Below are 20,830 nucleotides of genomic sequence, written 5' to 3'. Positions count from 1 at the left end.
GAAGTGTTGTTTTCTTTTCTGTCTGACACAGTGCTCTCTGCTGACACCTCTGTCCGAGATAGAAACTGTCTAGAGCAGGAGAGGTTTTCTATAGGGATTAGCTACTATTCTGGACAGTTCCTGTCTCGCACAGAGATGTCAGCAGAGAGCACTGTGTCAGACTGGAAAGCACCATTACCTGCAGGGCATACAGCAGCTGATAAGTATGGGAAGACTTAAGATTTTTAAATGGAAGTAAATTACAAATCTATTTAACTTTCTGAAACCCCTTTAAAGAAAATAAGGGTCCATTTACGGACATATGAACCCCCCCCCCCCCCATTTACTGTTAACACGGGATGTTCTGCCGAAAAAACAATAATCTATAGGCCTCCAAGATCCCAGTGACCAGTTGATGAACAACCATTTGACCAATAATTGCACTGTGTAAAAAGTCCATAAAGGGGTTATCTAGGATTAGACGAACATACAGTAGCTGTTTTGCTGCAGCAACAGTGCTTCTTTTGTTCTCAGTTCATGTACGGTATTGCAGCTCAATTCCAAGTGAATTATACCTTTGTAATACCTCACACAACCTGAAGACAGGTGCAGCGCTGTTTTTCTAATATTAAAGTACCCTCTACTTCCACATACCATGTACCATTGGGCTGGGGTGTACAGCTACAACCAAACCTTATAGACTATGTCTACCTGACTTATTGGTTCCCTTTAAAGTAGATTGAATGGAGCTGAACTGTAATACCTTATATAACCTGTGAATAAGAGTGGCGCTGTTTCTAGATTTTTTTTCTATGACTGCATACAGCTCTGCGGCCATTGAGTAAACATAATAAGTAAAGCCTATCTACCATTACTCACAGCGGCCTGACAGGCATAGCCCTGTTCTCTGCACTCTAAGGATATAATGCTGTTGTTGGATTAGATCCATGGATGTGGAGATGTTTAGAAGCCTCTTTCCCTCATCTGTCTTCCACATTTAATGATATCCTCCTAGATTGATTTTTCAGGTGATGCGGCTATTCCTTCCACTTTGTGCCGCTGAAATCTCTGCCCTGTGCACGGTGACATTTACTTGATCCATTTGTCTTCATTAAAGGCGGCCGTGCCATTATAAGTTCATTTTATCAATCTAATTGAATAGAGAATTTGTTCTAGACATTTTCACGGGAAAATTGAGAGATATTCCTCGCCTCTTTCTTTTTTTTCCGGCTTCTTTTTCTTTGCCGTGTCAACAGCATGAAATGTGTCATCTTTATCCTTCAATCTCTGGAGGATTCGCTGCTTCTTCCTCTTCGACTTCAAAGATGAAAAATGAAACCAAGGAGAGGAACCTGTTCTTGAAAGGCGACTATAGTAAGAAGTAGCGTCTACCGCAGTGGTGCCTACCAGGACCTACTTCAATGTCAATGCTCGGGGATACGGATGTGTATATTTGGGGGGCTATCTTTTCCACATCTGCTTCCATTATAATATAGGATTACAGTATACTCTAGGCCGGACGCTTATCATTTATATATTCTTTTGCCGTCTTATCCGATACACACTTGAGCACATGGCGGAGAAGTATTCTCTCACACGCATGGCTTACCATAACTACCTCTGCTGTTTACACATCTCCTGGGAAGCACAGCGTCGGCAGAAGAAGGAGCACATTTTTCAAGCACTGATCCCTAGCTCTTTACATCTCTTAGTAGAAGCGTCAATCTGCCGTCTCGGTAATGCACTGCGGTGTCACCCGTGATGTTTCCGAAAGGGTTTATTTATGTGCCGAGATGTCAGAGTTGTCGGTAAATTAGCACGTATTATATAATTCCAGGCTTGACATTTCTATTTATGAGTTTATATATATATACGCAAGGGGTTAATTTTAGTATTAAATACGAGCGTCTAATCGGAGTGTAATTTAGTGGTGAATTCCCTTCCCTCGGGGGGCAGAAAATGAAGTGGCGGAGAATGCTACGGTACGATTAGCAGCCCCTGTTGATGGTTCTTCCTCTTTGGCTTCCGGTTACACAGGCCACAAAATGCTATTATTTTTATATGGATAACCATGAGATTTCCCTTTTCTAAGCACCTGCCATTCATCAAAGTCGATCAGCACCAGTAGGAAAGGCACATTTACCTCTCTCCCCTGCGGTGCTGCCATCTTAAGTATGTGGCCCCCATATAGCAAATTATTGAGTGGATAAGGGTATGGAATATAGTGGAATAATAGGATCTTGCATGGTCCAAAGGCCCTATTACACGGAACGATTATCGACCGCATTCAGCCTATATCGTCTGTCATGGCCAATAATCGTCTCAGGTAATAGAAGACATCAATCAGCCAACATGAACAATGTCAGCTGATCGTTACTGTTGTTTGTCTTTCAATATATTGAAAGACAAACGACAATGAAATCAGCAATTTCTGCCATCGCTCCGTGGAATAGGAGTGGTGGCAGTAGACCGCTGCTATCCTCTATGGGCTGCCCAGACAATCTAGTGATTACCCAGGCAGCCCCCCCCCCCCCGCACACACACACTTACCCGCTCACTGCCAGCGTGTGTAATAGAGCCAGTAGTGAGTGGGGAATGAGGAGCAAGCAAGCGCTGAAAGCACTCACAGTCACCCCGTATGATAGGGCCTTTAGACCCATACTTTAAATTTAGAAGGCCCACAAGGAAGGGGAGAGCAGAAAACCAATTGGGGCCCCGTGCATTAATATTTGTAAAAATAAGACTGGGTTCACGCATTACAACCATTGGGCTGTAGATTCCCGCAGAACTAAAGAGCAACACCATATGCAATTTATCATGGATTGCCATGGTTTCACCAGACCAGTGAAGAAAGGTTCATGGTAAAGTGTGTTTGGTTTAGTTTTGTGGTTATCGGCCATGCACCACACTCCCATCACCTGGCTACAATACGTGAGCCTCAGAGAACTAAATTGGAAACCAGGTGGAACCATGGTCAAAGCTGCCATGCCACAACTTTTATTGGATGGCTTGGGTAAACTTCTACCCTGGCATTACTACTTCTACTACTTCTACCTGGCATTAGAAAACTTTTGATATATACCTGCAGTTAAATAGAAAATAATAAAGAGTCTTTGCTCTCCTCCTGTGGTGTCTCCGGTGTCCCCTACTGAACAATCCTACTGCCACTTCTGAGACAGATCTCAGGAGTGACAGCTCGCTCAGCCAGTCACTGACTGAGATGGGCCAGTGATTGACTGTGGACTGTCACTGTTTAATAGAGTTCATCTCAGAAGTGGTAGCAGCTGGGAACCCGGAGACACCGCAGGAGGACACCAGGGGAGTGTAGAGAGGTAAACATATTTTCTTCATTATTTTCTATATTGGAACCTTGTTCTATTAATTTCTTATTTACAACCAGAGCCTGGATCCTCTTGTTCACCGATGAGATGGGGTTGGGGTGTGTGGTTTGGGGAGTTAATGCTCAGTGTTTCTTCAGTTCCAAGAATTTTTTTTAGGTTAGAACGTTTTAACTATGGGGTTTGCATTCTTAAAACAACGCAAATCTTGGAAAATACATTTTGAAGAATTAGGACTGATATGGACCTAACAACCACATAATCCTTTTTGTCCTTTAGGCTTAAAATGTGCGTTAGGTTTTAACTGCACAACTTTTTGTCCAATGAATTTTTTGGATGGTGCAATTTTGTTTCTTATTAGCTTCTCTATGAGCCAGCCTCTTACTCTGCATATTAATAGAAAGTTGCAATGTAAGTTTTATTTTGACTAGAAGTTATTGCAAAGAATTAAATGAAAATCAGGTATAAGGTAGTGCTGAGGAAGCGGCAAGCTTTGTTGAGCACTTAATAGTATAACTTTTCCCAAAAGACGGTACTTAAACTGAACAAAATGAGGTCAATAGCAAGTAGAAAGTTAATGTTCTGCAGAATAGAAGTGCATGAGAGCGAGATAGGGTTTTAGGCAGAGAACAAAACCTATATGCGGTATATTATATGCCGCCATACTGGATATCTGAATCGGTGATCAGTATGCTGATATAATAATAGGAGGAAGTTTTGGTTAGCTTCTAACTTTTTGGAAATTATTTACATTCAATAGGAAGGTACCACGTGCTTCTAGGGTGTCATTAGACCTTTAATCAATAGGGTCATTCTGTACAAATTACTCATATGGTGCAATATACAGTGTATATATATATATATATATATATATATATATATACTGTACTACAAAATATGAAACACGAAATATCACCATTGTGTTACCAGCCAGTTCATTGTCACCTTACAGTATTACCTTGCCAGTTGGCGTCTGTGCCGCGGAGCTCTCAGTCGCGACCCCCTAATAACCGTGATCGCAAATGTGGAGGAAGAGCAACACACGTGCATTGTGCATCCCTCTGGCGCATGCGCAATGGCAATTATTAGGGGGACGCGACCAAGATCTCGACGGCAGAAACACGAACTGGCAAGTCAGTGCACGCGGCCCATGCCAGCAACAGCGCATGCGGAGAAGAAGGTGATGCCAGGGTGGAGCGGGAGGCTGGACGACAGTAAATATGCAGCAGAATTAGGGAGGAGGAAGTAGTGGTGAGGCGTGCAGAGGTGTGGCACAAAGCCAAGCCACTACTCCTCTTTGACACTTAGTTCGTAAGTGTGGGACAAGAATGTGGCAAATCTTTTGAACGGATCACTTCAAGAAAGGTATCGTACGCAAAAGGACACACACACCTACACTGCGCTGTCAGCACTTCGGTTCCGGTCCAGTTGCTGACAGATTCTCTTTAAGACCTGTATGAAGAAGTTGGGGGCTATGTTCACACTACGTATATGTCCGGCCGCATATTTTCAGCGGCCGGACATATACGTATGAAACTCCGGCCGGGACTTTACGCAAGTTGCGGCCGGATACGTACGGAACGCAAACTTACGCCCGTAGTGTACTTACGCTTCGTCAGCGCTCTTCGTAGTGATCTGACAGCGGTCTTTTACTTGGAAATCTTCGCCTAGCCCCGGACACCCCACAGAATCTTTTGGATCGGCACAAAAAGCTTGAAAAATGAAGAAATCACCACTACGTACGGGACCGCATGTTACGCTACGGGCGTAAGTTACGGCATTTCCGTCCCGAAATAATGGTCTGGTTAATTTTTTACGGCGCCGCATACGATCCGGGCGTAAGTTCGTACGTAGTGTGAACTGTGCGCCCGTAGATCGTATACTTTACATTGTACGCAAACTACGTAAGTTTCCGGCCGCTTATTCACGGAACGCGCTACGGCCGGAAACTTACGTAGTGTGAACCCAGCGCTAAGCTGTAACATAAATCTGCAAGGAGACCAGATCCTAGCCTCTTAGTACGCTGAATATAACCGATAATCCAGCTTCTACTCCTACGGCTTCTACTTGGGATGTGATTCACTTTAGGGCTATGTTCACACAATGTAGTACAACGGCCATTGTTTAACAGCACTGGCTGGATTTATACATGTTCCTGCGGTCAATACTGCCATATCGGCTGCAGGTACATTACTAAAGGGTTATTTGAATTTTGTGAGCACGGCCATACATTGAGAACAGACTGTGAAGAACAGCCGTTGTTCACAGTCTGCCAGTCAGAAATAATTGACAAGTCAATTATTTCCATGGCTGCAGGGGAACAGCGGCCGTTGTGCAATACAGCTGTTCCCCATAGGATTTAACACAGTATATTCTTTTTTTTACTAAAACAATGTCTGTTCTTATAAAAAAAAATACACTGTGTGAATATAGCCTATATCAGATGATATATATATTTAGGATAGCAAAAAAAAGTAAAAAGTAAGGCAAAGTAAAACTTAAACAGCAGTTTGTTTAATGCTATAGATAACCCAAAAACTTTCTAAACCATGTTTGCCTTATTATCTCATCTTATTCGGCTTTTAGGCAGAGATGACAAGAGCTGGCAATATTGTAGCTAAGACAAGTATATAACAGATGCCCATTTCTGTAATTAGAAGGGAAGGTGGGAAGTCGCCTCTTTTTCCTGTTTCCCTGGCTACAAAACTCCTCGGCATCGCACCCTGTAATTAGGTGATGTACTGGAGAAGGTTACAGTCCATACAAATAAAGCTAGGGTCTAAAAATGTCTCTGTTCTTTGTACGCAAAGTTTCTTCTGCCAGCTAAATAGGGAAATTAGCAAAGATGAAAGAGACATCAATATTATGAAGTATAAGTAGTCAAAATTGGTAACATACAGTGTAGGGAATCATCATTAAAGAGGTTATCCAGCGCTAAAAAACATGGCCACTTCCCCCTACTGTTATCTCCAGATTGGGTGGGGTTTTAAAACTCAGTTCCATTGAAGTAAATGGAGCTTAATTGCAAACCACACCTGAACTGGAGACAACAGTAGGGGGAAAAGTGGCCATGTTTTTGTAGCGCTGGATAACCCCTTTAATATAGTAGACTCTGAGGTCCGGACCTAATGCTAATCCTACCCTAAAAATGTACAATAAAGCAACAAGATTCGTCTAGCTGAAAGGGGTATTCCACCCCAACATAACTTTTGATACTTGTTTTTGTCTACTTAGCTTCCTTCCACCAGTTCTGAGCTGCTGCTTTCGGCTAAAGACAGAAAAACCTGTGTATGTGAGCCTTTCTCTCAGTCTCCCCCTTCCCTTCTGAGGCATTAGATGTAAACAAGTCCATGGCATTAACCCTCTGGCATTATAGAGTTTCTACAAAGTTGCAGATACAGACTTTTTTTTACTTCATCCTTCTCGGAATGGAGGGGGGAGTAGAGGGAGATGGAGAGAAAAGCTCACAGATTTTTGTGTCTTTAGCAGAAAGCAGCAGCTCAAAACTGGGGAAAGGAGGCCATAAAGTCAAGGATAGCTTCAGGTTCGAACATTTATACAGTTCTACAGAAGAATGGAGGATCCAAGGATGATCTTCTTTTATACCCTCTGAGCTGTATGCATAAACATTACAGCATACAAAGCAATAATAAAGTATCAAAAGCTTATAGAGCTATTTTTTTTACTATTAGCTATGGCCAGATCAAGCCACTTCAACCTACACTTCATGTTTACCCCTGAGAACAGTCTGGGCTTCAAAGTGGAGAACCAAATACAAAATTAAAGGGGTTATCCAGCGCTACAAAAACATGGCCACTTTCCCCCTACTGTTGTCTCTAGTTTGGGTGGGGTTCTGAAACTCAGTTCCATTGAAGTAAATGGAGCCTAATTGCAAACCACACCTGAACTGGAGACAACAGTAGGGGGAAAAGTGGCCATGTTTTTGTAGCGCTGGATAACCCCTTTAATCCTTCCATCCACCATATCTTTGTATAGAGCATGGGACATCACCAGCATGTAGGCATATAATGAAGATATACCAGATACATCAGATCAAGTCATTGATCTGTATTGACCACACCAGGTAGAAGATTTTTTAGTTGGCACATCCATTAGTTCTGTGGTTCCAGGGTTGCCCTATAAACAGTACTGAGTGGCGTTTAATATATTTTTGTGGTTGGTTGATTACTGGAGGAAATACCCAATGTAAGGCTACGGTGTTTTTTTGCACCCCCTTGGTACCCAGTATTTTTGTGCCGCCAGCCCCCCTACAGTCACCCTCTTACATCTCTATTTAGTTCTTCCACATGGTTTGGTAACTTTAATGACAGGGTCTTGTATGACTGTAATGAGATTGTTTCTCAGAAACTGCTGAGTAGGTGTGAGTGTCATATAACAGTTATTATTTTAGGACTCATTGCTATTAACTACCGGCTGTAAAATCTCGACTCCATTTCTGAGGCTCATATTTTGGTTTAAAATCTTTTAATGAGCGAATTATCCTCATAAAACACCTGTAAAGCTGGATAATTCATGATTATGGAGCACAGAACAGGATATTACATTCCCAGGCTATACACTTGTAAAGGCTATAGACATCATTTGCTCCATTCCAGGTCATGTGACCGAATGATATAGAAAAGATGTGCAGGTGAACAATATGTCCTAAAAAAACAAACATCAACAAGTTTTGAAGTTACATGTCACATACCCAAAGACCATGCAGTTAATACCTTATATTGAAGCATACAATTATTAGAAACCTTAAAGCGACTCTGTACCCACAATCGCCCCCCTCCCCCCCCAAAAAAAAAACCACTTGTACCCTCAGATAGCTGCTTTTAATCCAAGATCTGTTCTGGGGTCCGTTCGGCAGGTGATGCAGTTATTGTCCTAAAAAACAACTTTTAAACTTGCAGCCCTGTGTCAAAGTGGCATGGCTTAAAGTGTATGTGCCCTACGCCTGCACCGCCTCTCCATCCCTCCTCCCCGTTATTTTTAACATAAGGAATGCACCCAGGCAGGATTTCTCCTATTCATCACTTGTCTGAACCCTGCACATGTGTTGGATTGTTCAGGCCCATCTGCAGTGTTCAGAGTGGTGCCCCTCACTCTGGAGGACCTGCGCTAGTACCGTCTCTAAGTGGAGTTTTCTGCTTTGTTAGCCTGGATATTAAAGGGTGTGTTGTCATCACCCTATATATCACATTGGAATATGTTATCTTTAAGTTTTATGGAGTACTTTAAATGCATTGCCAAACATAGATGTCTTATTCTTTTCTTATGGACTTTTCCTAAGGCATCAAATATCTCCATAATATAACGTGTATTGGAATATTCCATTATTTTCTTTTCTGTGTGTCTCCATGTAAGTATGGGCCATAGCAGTCTCTAGGAGGTGTAGCATAATGTTTAATACCGGTATTTCATAACCTTTGGCTCTATATATGCTTCACACCTCCATATCCAGGGCATGAGGATAGTCGTTTGCAACCATAGAACCATAGTTGGTGAATACTTCCCTATCCCTATATCACATATACCTATATAACCTCTTTGTAGCCATATTGTCACAAACGATATATTAGAAACTTACATTTACCCTATTTACGTATATCATCCCTTCAAACAGCAGCGCTGCCGCACCATTTTCCAAGTTCTATCTCTCTACCCCTTACTGAGATAACAGGCCGCCATTTATATTCCGACCATCAGGTTCTGTGTTCCGTAGATGGAGGCCTGCTGTAGCTCTACAATACATCGCCCTTGATGGGTTATACAATGCCAATTGTATTAGGCTTCTACCCCTCTGTTTCTTATTGTTACTTGGCAGAGTCGGTTTTTAAATATAATAAACAGGAAACATTATTCTTCAAGAACAGAAGATTTCTATGAAGCCAGCTCTTCCACCTGCTATGTCCAATGTATTCTGCGGTATGAGCGCCAAGTGCTGTATCTCTGATACCGGGAATCTGTTGTGAGCAGGCAGATCTTATTGCCATCCATTTCTATTAGTCCCCAGTCATATTTATCATTCACTAACGGAATAAACAGATGGAGAAGAATTTATTGTAGTGGCTGTCTATTAGGCCTATGGAGTCAATGTGGAATTGGCTAGCTTCGTTCTGCATGATCTATATAGAAACTGTGGTTTGCGAAATGTGCAACACTCTGGAATAGTAAGCAGTGTGGTTTCAATATAGTGGATTATGAAAACCTCAGAAAATATGAGTCTGCTAGGGGGCAAATATGAATGGAGTTTTTATATATGACATAAGAAACGTCAGAATTCTGCAAGCTCCTGGTTACCAGAGAGCACTACATTGCTCTAAAGTATCACAGTGACTTAAAAAAAAACTGTATAATAGGGACTAGAGATAAGCAAATCATTTGGAAATTCATTTCGCAAAGTTTGCGAATATTCGCGTGAATTCGCGAATATTCACAAATTGCATACAAACGAATTTCATAAAAAATAGTGGCGAGCGATCATGTTCGTAAATTTTTGTATATTCCTACAACCATGCCGCTAGTTGACCTTGTTCGCAAATATGAACAATTTGTTCGATGATCGGAAGGGTCATAACAATCATATTCGAACATGGGAGCGTTAATCTCGTAATGTACGCAACTGCGTAAGTGTAAGCTAACATGTGCGTTCGCTATTGCGACCCCCATGTTTAGCCAGTTTGCAAAGTGAATCTGGCGAATTCGCGAATCGCAATGAGGCGAACTAAACGTAAGATTCACTGCGAAAAGAGACATATCAAAGTTTTGATCAGCTGAACAAGGAGACAACTGCTTAGAAGAGAGCTTCTCCCAGCTCCTTCTAGTGATCAGTGAGGGTCTCAGCCCTCAGACCCTGACTGATGTGTTTAAAGGTTTTTTTTTTTTGTCAGTGACACTTTACAGGCATACTCAGGAGAAAATTAGATTTTTATTTTATATCAAGTGGTTTCAGAAATATATAGAAATTTAGAAATACAGTACTTAGCTGCTGTATGTCCTGCAGGAAGGGGTGTATTCTTTCCAGTCTGACACAGTGCTCTCTGCTGCCACCTCTGTTCGTGTCAGGAACTGTCCAGAGCAGGAGAGGTTTTCTATGGGGATTTGCTGCTGCTCTAGGCAGTTCCTGAAATGGACAGAGATGGCAGCAGAGAGCACCGTATCAGACTGGAAAGAATACACCACTTCCTACAGGGCATACAGATGCATATGAGTACTGGAAAACTTGTCTTTTTAAATAGAAGTAATTTAAAAATCTGTATAACCTTCTGACCAGTTCATTTGTAAACATTTTTTTCTCTAGAGTGCCCCTTTAAGCACTAAAGAGGGCCATACACCTGAAATGGATGCTGGATGACACCTAATTCACCTAACTCAACCTCAAACATGCTCAATCTGGCTGAACATACATATTTCTTTTAACGAGGGCCGATACATTTACTGTATACCCATTTGGCACCAGCTTATCTTCTGGGGAAAGAAAGGATTGGCGCTTTCAAATCCAACATGCCCAATCCGTCTCTCCCTTGACATCTGCCTTTTGTCAGACCCACCAAATACTGTGGGTTCAGCCAACGTTTAGCTGATGTGTATGGCCGGCTTTAGAGTTAAGCTGTTACGGTAGGTCCCATAATAGGAAGGGAAATGGAGCTTATCTGCTGTTTGCTCCAAAGGAAATTAGCCGACTGTTAAAGCATTGGAAATGTATACGGACGGAGAACGCAATAGAAACGACCAAAATTTTTTGTAAAAGTTAACTTTTTTTTTCGTTTTTTTTGTTAAAATTATAATTTTGCTTTAGATTCCTGAACCTTCTTGCCCCTACTAAAGCTTTACCAGAGATCACCGACGTGGAGTGTCCCGGCAAAGTTTAAACAGCCTAGATTTACAATATGAAGTAAACATTCTATTCCAAGGAACATACTTCAAATATTCAATTATTCATGCTCTGCTTTCTTCTAATAAAATAATCAGACCAAAACCGCTGTGACGCTTGGAAAAAATCCCGAGGCCTGAAAGTCTTACGTGCATGAGATGTGGCGTGTCAGTGTTCATGGCTGCCACAATTACTGTACGCACAATACTTATAATTAGAAGATTTAGATGGCATCTCGGCTGCTGGTACTTGATGGGCATTGCAGACTTGGATGTGGTTGTGATTTTACCTGAAGAACCAGAGTGACACCTTTTGGAGAAGAATGTATATTATCATCACTGCACATAAGCATGGGTTATATTCAGGAGGAGCAAACTTATCGAAAGTTTGGGTCCGCCCAAACCCAAATGCTCAGCATTTGACTCCCAGTGGCTGGAAAACTTGAATGCAGTCCTAGGACGTCCTGAAAACATGGATACAGCCATAGGCCACATTCACACTATGTATTTTTACATTAAACAATCTGCAACAACGGCCGCTGTTTATTGAAGCATTTATTGTAGCATTACATTAGATTGTCTGGAACAACGGCCGTAGTGTATATATAATGCATACCCTACGGCCATTGTTTTCTGCAGCCGCACAAACAAACAGGTCACTGAACAGGTCACTGAAAGTGAAGTAATGTTCACCCAGCCGATACTGCATTATCAGCCGGGTGAACAACTGAGACATTGGCCGTTGTTTGACACATCAAACACGGGCTGTGTAAAACAGCGGCCGATGGTCATACAGCGTCTAAACATGGCCGTAGTCTGTATCCATGTTTTCCTAAGGCTGCATCCAACTTCTCGACCCACCGCTGAGCATTTGGGTTCGGACGAACCCAAACGTTCGATACAAACCGCTCTGACCAATAGAGCAGCCTCAATCCGTTGACCGCCTCTACAATGTCCTTTTACCCTAACAGAACAACCACCTAAGGTTATACTACTGAAAATTGTAAATTCCACCGTCTTTTCATAAAGCGGTGCATTGTGGGAGGTCATGTACACCTGAATCCTGTCCAAATTTAATAAACTAAATTAAACAGAATCCCTATAAATCCTTTCTTTTTATTATTTTTCTTCTGGGTTTGGGTTAGATTATGATTACTTCTCTTCTGATCGCCAGAGCTAAAGGGAAAAATATATAGCTGCTTGCTGCTTGAGATGTATGTGTGGTTCACCTGGTAAATTCAGATTTTATCTTGCTATGTGAGTAAAGAATAAAAAAATCATGCTAGTTCATGTTCAACTGAAGCTTTTACTATTTCAAAAAGGGCTCATTTACATAATAAGAGGTTCATTGCTTGGGACCCCTGCTATTGCCTTGTCTCAATTTGGAGAAATCTGTCACCATTCTTTTGAATTGGTGCCATGCAATACCATTCTTCTCCAGCAGTGGCCACTGCAGGAGAAATGTGCACCTGCCTGCAGCTTCCCTGTTGATCAAAGCTGATGACAGTATCCGACTGGGGGCCCACCATAGGACATGATCTTGGGAGCCCATCACTGATTTACCAGTGAGAAGCGACATGCTGACCCAACTCTCTCCTGTATTCAGCTGTATCTGTGTTCTACAACTCTCAGAATGCCCTATACTTTTGAGACACTCAACATATGCTAGGAGTTCTAGTCCCTGAGAGAACAACCTGGTTGTGTAGAAGCTCCTGGTGGCTGCAGTCTGTGCAGTCATAACCATCAGCCCTGAAGATCCATCAATAAACCTTTCTACAGTTAGGGCCCCATTCACACTGTGGAATCGGCACAGAGATTCCATGCGGAAACCCCCCTTGGCGCTAAATCCTGCCTTCAATCTGATTTAATCTGACTGTTTATATTTACTACAACTCCCAGCATATCCTGATAGCTGCAGACTGTCAGTAAATGCTGGGAGTTGTAGTGTTTGCCAAACCACTCATGTTGCAAGTTCTAGGCTGAGGGCCCACAGGAGGATGCTCCGGCCCTCTGGTGGGCCAGTCCGACACTGACTGTCAGGGCATTATTTTAATGGTCAATATAATATAGGAATCCTCAATGTTGTCATAGCACAAGCAGTGATGTCACTGACCAGCAGTAAAGTGATTGGCTCCTATCCTAAAGTACCGTATTTCAGCATTGCAAAACAAAAGACCCAGGACGCTTATATTTTCTATGACAAGCTGAGCTTTATAGATACACAATGCCTCTCTTGTTTTCTCTTTTTTTTTTGTTCCAAAGTAGAATAGATGGGTAATGGCGTCTGCTTCGCTCATTGTCTAAATGATGGGAATGAGGCAAAGCATGACTGTTTTTGTTCCACACAAGGCACTTATTCTGTTAGAAATAAACTAAACATTGCTTTTCCACCTCGTGGATGTCTAATACTTATTAAAGGCAAGAATAGTAAGTGTGAAGAGTATTTATCTTGATAATGTTCTCAGCTGTAAAATGCCTCATTGCATGGAAACAAAGTAGAGAACTAAAGCGCTTATGGAAATGAGAGTGGCGGAAAAAAAAACCTCATTGCATTAATGTGTCGGAATCTTCTACTAGTTAAGGCCATTGGAATTCGGAAGCAGAGGAAACGTTAGAAGATTAGGGAGGGTGTCATTCGTTCTGCATATTCTTAAACAGAGGCTGCTAAACCAAAAGACGGTTTCCAAATAAAAATGTAAATGTATAGGACTCGCGGACTACTTACCACTCATTCACCAACAGACATTGCAAACACTCTACCGGGCAAATTACAACTGCAACAAAATTAAAGGGTTTCTCACCTTCACACCCAATGTTTCTAACTTTTACTAAGTAACATACTTCCTGCTGTTTCTGAAATCTTGGTTTGGAATCCATCCAGGGCGCCATCTTAATGAACTTGTTTGCAGTTCCTGTGTTCGTGTAGTTTTTTTTCTTCTTTTCTTTCGATCTTCATACAGCGTCTTAGTAGTAGGAGTAGTATGCTCCTTCATTTAGTAGTAGGTATGTTTAGAGCTAGGATGGAGGGGTGAAAAGGTATACTTTGAGTCCAGGTGACCCATTAGGAAACTTGTGTAGGAAAAGTCCAACAGCATCCAGGAGTATTCTTCAACCTTTATTTGGAAAATGTATTTGGTTTGCTACATAGATACCCCAGCAGGGGTCAAAACATTGTATCCATGTAGACTTGGTTACCAAATAAAATTTGAAGACTACCTGTATCTGATATGTGCCTGTTTACCTGATGTTGCCCTTGTCTGACCCTTGGGTAGCACACTGACCCTTCTGTGCCTGTATCGTGCCGGTTTCTTATCCTACTACCACCAGAACACCACCTCTACCTATGCTACATCTCCATCTTGAATATGCAAAAGTAGAGGCCGTGGAACCTCATTTAAGAGTCTTGAAACACAGGACTAGCCATATATCCCACCAGGAAAGACCCAGCCAAAGGGTGGCTCCTGTAGGGAAACCACCAAAACCACCCCTTGGCTGGATCCTTCCCAGAGGGATATCTGGCTAGTCCTGTGTTTAGAGACTCTATAATGAGGCTCCACGGGCTCCTCTTTGCATATTCATGTTTCCCAGGGAGCAATGCACCTAGGATTTCACTGCATTGAGCGCTTTCAATAGCAGCCGGCAGTGTAATCGTTTGGCTGGTCTCCCTGAGATCAGCGATCTGTTTCTCTTATTACATCTCCATCTTGTGACTGCTCAACTCTCGCAGGGCTAAATCTTCTGCTGTTGTTTAGCACCATGTACTGCATACCAGGCTCACCTCTGCCTGTATCTCCAGTGACAAGCACTAGGGTGGCCTGCTTGGCCAGTCGCTGCTCATATAGGGATCACTTTTGGTGTAGCAACCTGGTGCCATGTAGCGGCAAAACTCTAGCTGCTACATCCTGGGCTAAAAACCTAGAGAGTACTAAGACTCTGCTCCCAAGTCTGGCTCTATGCCCAGTAGAGGCTTTACAATAACTTAGCAGTCCATTCTCTTTGCTGACCCTATAACAGTTATATAGGATACTGTATGTCTTACTTTGTCCTCTCGTGGATTTTTATCTGCACAATCCCCTCAATGAAATTAGTAGAAGCTTGCAAGGTTACCTCAATATTTTGACATAATTCACCATCACAGCACGAGGCTAATATATTTGTCAAATCCTAGACAGTTGGATAATTGGCAAAAAAAAATAATTGTTTAAAAAAAAAACGTGAAAGATCTTGAACTATCCCAGTGGAGGAGGCCTCAAATAAAACATTATCTCCAGCAGAGACGTACGGCCGCCAGGTGGTTGTCATCTGCAGTGAAATGTTACATTTCTATTACTCTTATATCAACATTCTACTTGGTACTCCTTCGCTATTGTGAAATCGAAGTCTTCTGGCGCCTGTTGCGGATAAAATAATGGCAAGAGGTTTGAAGATATTCTCCGAGCTGCAGACCGCGCCAGCATTAAATGCATTGTGGCCATCACTTGGAAAACTTCATGTTTTGATGTCAGGGGAAGATTCACACAAGCAAACTGAAGAATGCAAGATGATAAACTGGGAAGGAAAGTTTTTGTTTCTTTTTTTTTCTAAAGATCCAGAGTTAATGATGTATATGGTATGAGAAGTCGGAGCTGCAGGCAACTAATAGACAAGCAGAATTTGTGAGAATGTGCTGCTCCTGCAGTGATTTAATGATTGTCCCATATGTCACTTATGGAGACGTTAGGTACAATTACTGTTTGTGCAGCTGGCTGAACTGGCAAGATGAAGATGAAGCTTTCCTTTAAGAGCTCGGCATTTCTAAATAATTTCCACAAATAAAGAATAGAACCTCGACTATTATGTGTTGGTCAACAATGACAAATAAGTGAGTGTACCAATCACTATGTTTGTATAGGGTAGTGATGTCACGATACCAGAATTTTGAGTTCGATACCGATACTAACTTTTTTATTTCGATACTCAATACCAGTTCGATACTTAGTAAAGTATAAAAGAAAAAAAAAAAAAATGGTAGAAATATAATACCCCTGCACTATTACAGTGATACCAATTTTTGGCCTATTTTTATTTTATTGTGTTAAAAATAAAGTTAGTGATATCTGTCTAAGACAGCTCTGCTGCATCAGCTATCACTAAGACAGCTCTGCTGCATCCGATATCACTAAGACAGCTCTGCTACATCCGATATCACTAAGACAGCTCTGCTGCATCAGCTATCACTAAGACAGCTCTGCTGCATCAGCTATCACTAAGACAGCTCTGCTGCATCAGCTATCACTAAGACAGCTCTGCTGCATCAGCTATCACTAAGACAGCTCTGCTGCATCAGCTATCACTAAGACAGCTCTGCTGCATCAGCTATCACTAAGACAGCTCTGCTGCATCAGCTATCACTAAGACAGCTCTGCTACATCAGCTATCACTAAGACAGCTCTGCTACATCAGCTATCACTAAGACAGCTCTGCTACATCCGATATCACTAAGACAGCTCTGCTACATCAGCTATCACTAAGACAGCTCTGCTACATCAGCTATCACTAAGACAGCTCTGCTACATCAGCTATCACTAACACAGCTCTGCTACATCAGCTATCACTAAGACAGCTCTGCTACATCAGCTATCACTAAGACAGCTCTGCTACATCAGCTATCACTAAGACAGCTCTCCTGCACCACCCACCACTAAGACAGCTCTCCTGCACCACCCACCACTAAGACAGCTCTCCTGCATCAGCTATCACTAAGACAGCTCTGCTGCATCAGCTATCACTAAGACAGCTCTGCTACATCAGCTATCACTAAGACAGCTCTGCTACATCAGCTATCACTAAGACAGCTCTCCTGCACCACCCACCACTAAGACAGCTCTCCTGCACCACCCACCACTAAGACAGCTCTCCTGCATCAGCTATCACTAAGACAGCTCTGCTGCATCAGCTATCACTAAGACAGCTCTGCTACATCAGCTATCACTAAGACAGCTCTGCTACATCAGCTATCACTAAGACAGCTCTGCTACATCAGCTATCACTAAGACAGCTCTGCTACATCAGCTATCACTAAGACAGCTCTGCTACATCAGCTATCACTAAGACAGCTCTGCTACATCAGCTATCACTAAGACAGCTCTGCTACATCAGCTATCACTAAGACAGCTCTGCTACATCAGCTATCACTAAGACAGCTCTGCTACATCAGCTATCACTAAGACAGCTCTGCTACATCAGCTATCACTAAGACAGCTCTGCTACATCAGCTATCACTAAGACAGCTCTCCTGCACCACCCACCACTAAGACAGCTCTGCTACATCAGCTATCACTAAGACAGCTCTGCTACATCAGCTATCACTAAGACAGCTCTCCTGCACCACCCACCGCTAAGACAGCTCTCCTGCACCACCCACCACTAAGACAGCTCTCCTGCATCAGCTATCACTAAGACAGCTCTGCTGCACCAGTTACCAAGATTGCGGAGGAAGAGAAGAGGAGGTTACACAGGATCCCACACACTACAGCCGATCTTATCTGCTCCTCTCAGCCCCGGCCACCTCCCCCACCTGCCAGCCGGCTGGATCCTCACATGTGCTGCACTTCCCCCGGATCTCACAGACCCCCGCTCTCCCTCTTCATCCTCCCCACCTCCAGCCTTCTCCGTCCTCCTCTCTCCGTGACCTCCCGCTCTCTTCTGTGCAGCTCCGGCTCCTCTCCCGGACATCCCGCTCTCCCTCCAGCCTTCTCCTCCGTCCTCTCTCCCGGACCTCCCGCTCTCCCTCCAGCCTTCTCCTCCGTCCTCCTCTCCCGCTCTCCCTCTCCAGCCGCTCTCCGTGCAGCTCCGGCTCCTCCGCATAAATCATCTCTCTGATAAGAGAGTCTGGCGGAGCCGGACTCTGTAATCAGAGAGACACCAGCAGCGGGGGTCTGTTACACACAGTAGCCGACCCCTGCTGTATATGGAGCGGGCTCAGGAGGGGTCAGATGCCGCTGTCAGTGTGACAGCGGCATCTATATACTTAAATAGCCGGCACTAGCAATAGCTAAGTGCCGGCTATTTGAAATTGGCGCCAATGGGAGCGGAGGGAGGGAGAGCAGAGGAGGAGACTGCAGGGGGCAGGGGGAGGCACATAGAGAACACGGCCGGCGCTCAGCTAGCCGCCCACCGTGTTCTCTGCTTAACTTAAAGTTTCGATACCAGGAAATCCTGGTATCGAACGGTTTTTTTGCCCGAAATATCGATAGTAGTATCGATATTTCGGTGCATCGTGCATCCCTAGTATAGGGCAGTAACAGAATAGGCATTGTTGTACAAGAGGGGCACAATAGACGTACTGGCATTTTGGCTTTGTGCCCCTGATCTCTGGCTGTGTGTTGCACAACACGGGCAGACAATAGGGCAGTGGTGTTTCGCCCCATGTAATCTCTGAATTTTGGGGGGAAATTGCACTCTAATTGCTGTAGGAATGGTTAAGCTGTTTTTCACCAAGAGCAAAGACTCATTTTGCTGCCCTAGCACCTAAAGCGAATTTACCACCAAGTACATTGCTTTTTTTTTTTTTTTCATTAACAGACTGGTGCCGGTGAGGGGATGTCGGTGGCACGGTCCTTTTTCTTTTTAAGCGCTGCCCACGACACTGGTCTATTACGAGCACCGGCCTGCCCCGGAGCACTAAAGGCAGGCCCGCCAGCCTGCAGTGTGACGAAACCCCCTCCCCTCCGTGACACGACTCTATAAGAATCATGGATCCGCATCACAGAGGAGAGGGGAAGTCGTCCCTGGTGGTACATCCACTTTAATTGTAGGGTCACATTTGGGTCTTGGTCAGACAACAAGCTTAACATGCTATTGTTAGCACCAGGTATGACAAGGGCAGTCAGACAGACATAGACAGACAGTGAGCCCTGGCTGTGCCCACCCTCTGTCCCTGCCTACTTGCCTCGGTCAGCCCCAGGCGGCTGCAGACAAGTGTAAAGGCTGTCCCTGTACTGGTGTAAGTGGAACACAGAATACAGACAGACAAACAAACACAATAAAGCATGGTGAAAAGTCCGGGTCGGTAACGGCGGGCAACAAAGGTACAAAAAACTGAGGCAGTCAGATGGTCAAGGGTCAGTCAATATGGTCAAGGCAAGCGGCGAAACTGGGAAGTCAGAAAACAAGCAATGGGTCAGAAAACGAGCAAAAGGTAGAGTACTACAAGTTACAGGAAGCTAGCCTAGCAAAGAACACTAATAGCCAGCACTGTCTGCTGGGCTTACACACTATTTGTGCAGGATCAGGGACTCAGTCCAGCAGCTGATTGGAACAGCCCCTAATCCTCCACACAGCTCACCTGCACAACAGCAGGTTAACCCTCAAGCTGCCAAGGCTAAACAAGCATGACGGATGGGGCTGAACAAACCTAAAATAGACCTGTATTCAGACAGGGTCCTGGAACTGCACAGAAACACCAACTCAGCGTCTTTTCGGCCACACAGCCCGAACCGAGGAGCGCCAGCGCACATTCCTAACAGATATGTTTAGAGGAATTGTACTTTTACTATAGGCTTGTCATTGGTGGTAAGGGTGGGTGCAGACCACCCTAACCCTCTTAGATGTGCTCTAATAGACACTTGGAAGCTGTTTTTAATGTAAAAGTGGACCTTCTTACCTACTGGGCCCCTGTGCTACTGTACAGGTAACCCCTGATGGGTTAGAACTTGTAGTAATAAATTATTTGTACAATATATGATTTATGTGCCATATGTTTATTCTGTATCAACGTTTTTATCTTTTAGGCAGACAAGAGAACAGGAAACCCCTCCGGACTTCTTCTACTTTTCAGATTACGAGCGGCATAACTCCGAGATCGCTGCTTTCCATCTGGACAGGTGAGAATAATACTGTATAAGATATAATATTTTAGGTGAATGTTTATGAGGATGAATGTTCTTTATCATTTGTTTGGCCCACTCTTTATGTATCACTTATTTGATGGCGGTATTTTGGAGCGTCAGCCATTCACTTTCCTGACAAGCGTTTTTCAGATTGAAACCTTGGGATAGCTTTTATAGAACCCATTTACACAGTATCCATACTGCCAGACATATTTCCATACTATCAGGTTTTAGACATCATATGGTTTCCACGGCAACAATACCACCTGATCTCCTTTCTGTGTTTCCTGACATATGGCAGGAGAAGAGAATTCCAGTAAAAATACCCTTTAAGGCCAGAAAACGATACCTTTTAGGAAGGTTTTGGACATATTCTTTATAGAACAATTTCTTTTTGTTCATATCTATAAAAAAAAAAAAAAAAAAAAGTTAGGAAATATATCGTATATTTTCCATTGAGTTTTAAAATCCTGTCCACTTTAGATCACAGCTAGGAATCATAAACCCATAACAAGCGAGACAACAAGCAGTTCAGTGCTGAGCAATGTCAGTGATTTACAGACTGCGCGGCTCAGAATGGACACATTTAATACATCCTCACTGAGCCAAACACAAGCAGATGGAGCCTCCTCATCCAGTGCACAATGGGCCTCGTACCTAAAGGGGACCAGATGATAATCTTGTCCATGTAATCTGAAATCAGACGTCAACAGACACAGATACATGGATAATTGCGATAGTATATTAGCCGACCCATGCAAT

At 43.3% G+C, this 20,830-nt stretch overlaps 1 protein-coding gene across 1 annotated transcript in view; it reads left to right on the top strand.

Annotated features, from left to right (window-relative positions):
* FAM20C (FAM20C golgi associated secretory pathway kinase) overlaps window positions 1-20,830 on the top strand; it is a 132,663-nt gene that overhangs the window by 70,874 nt on the left and 40,959 nt on the right. The window contains exon 4 of the mRNA XM_069982012.1: window positions 19,970-20,062. Coding sequence (XP_069838113.1) covers window positions 19,970-20,062 — 93 coding nt within the window. The remainder of the gene's footprint in view (window positions 1-19,969; window positions 20,063-20,830) is intronic.

This window comes from Dendropsophus ebraccatus, chromosome 9 (genome assembly GCF_027789765.1).
Source record: "Dendropsophus ebraccatus isolate aDenEbr1 chromosome 9, aDenEbr1.pat, whole genome shotgun sequence".
NCBI lineage: Eukaryota > Metazoa > Chordata > Amphibia > Anura > Hylidae > Dendropsophus > Dendropsophus ebraccatus.
This window is presented reverse-complemented; position numbering and strand designations above follow the sequence as displayed.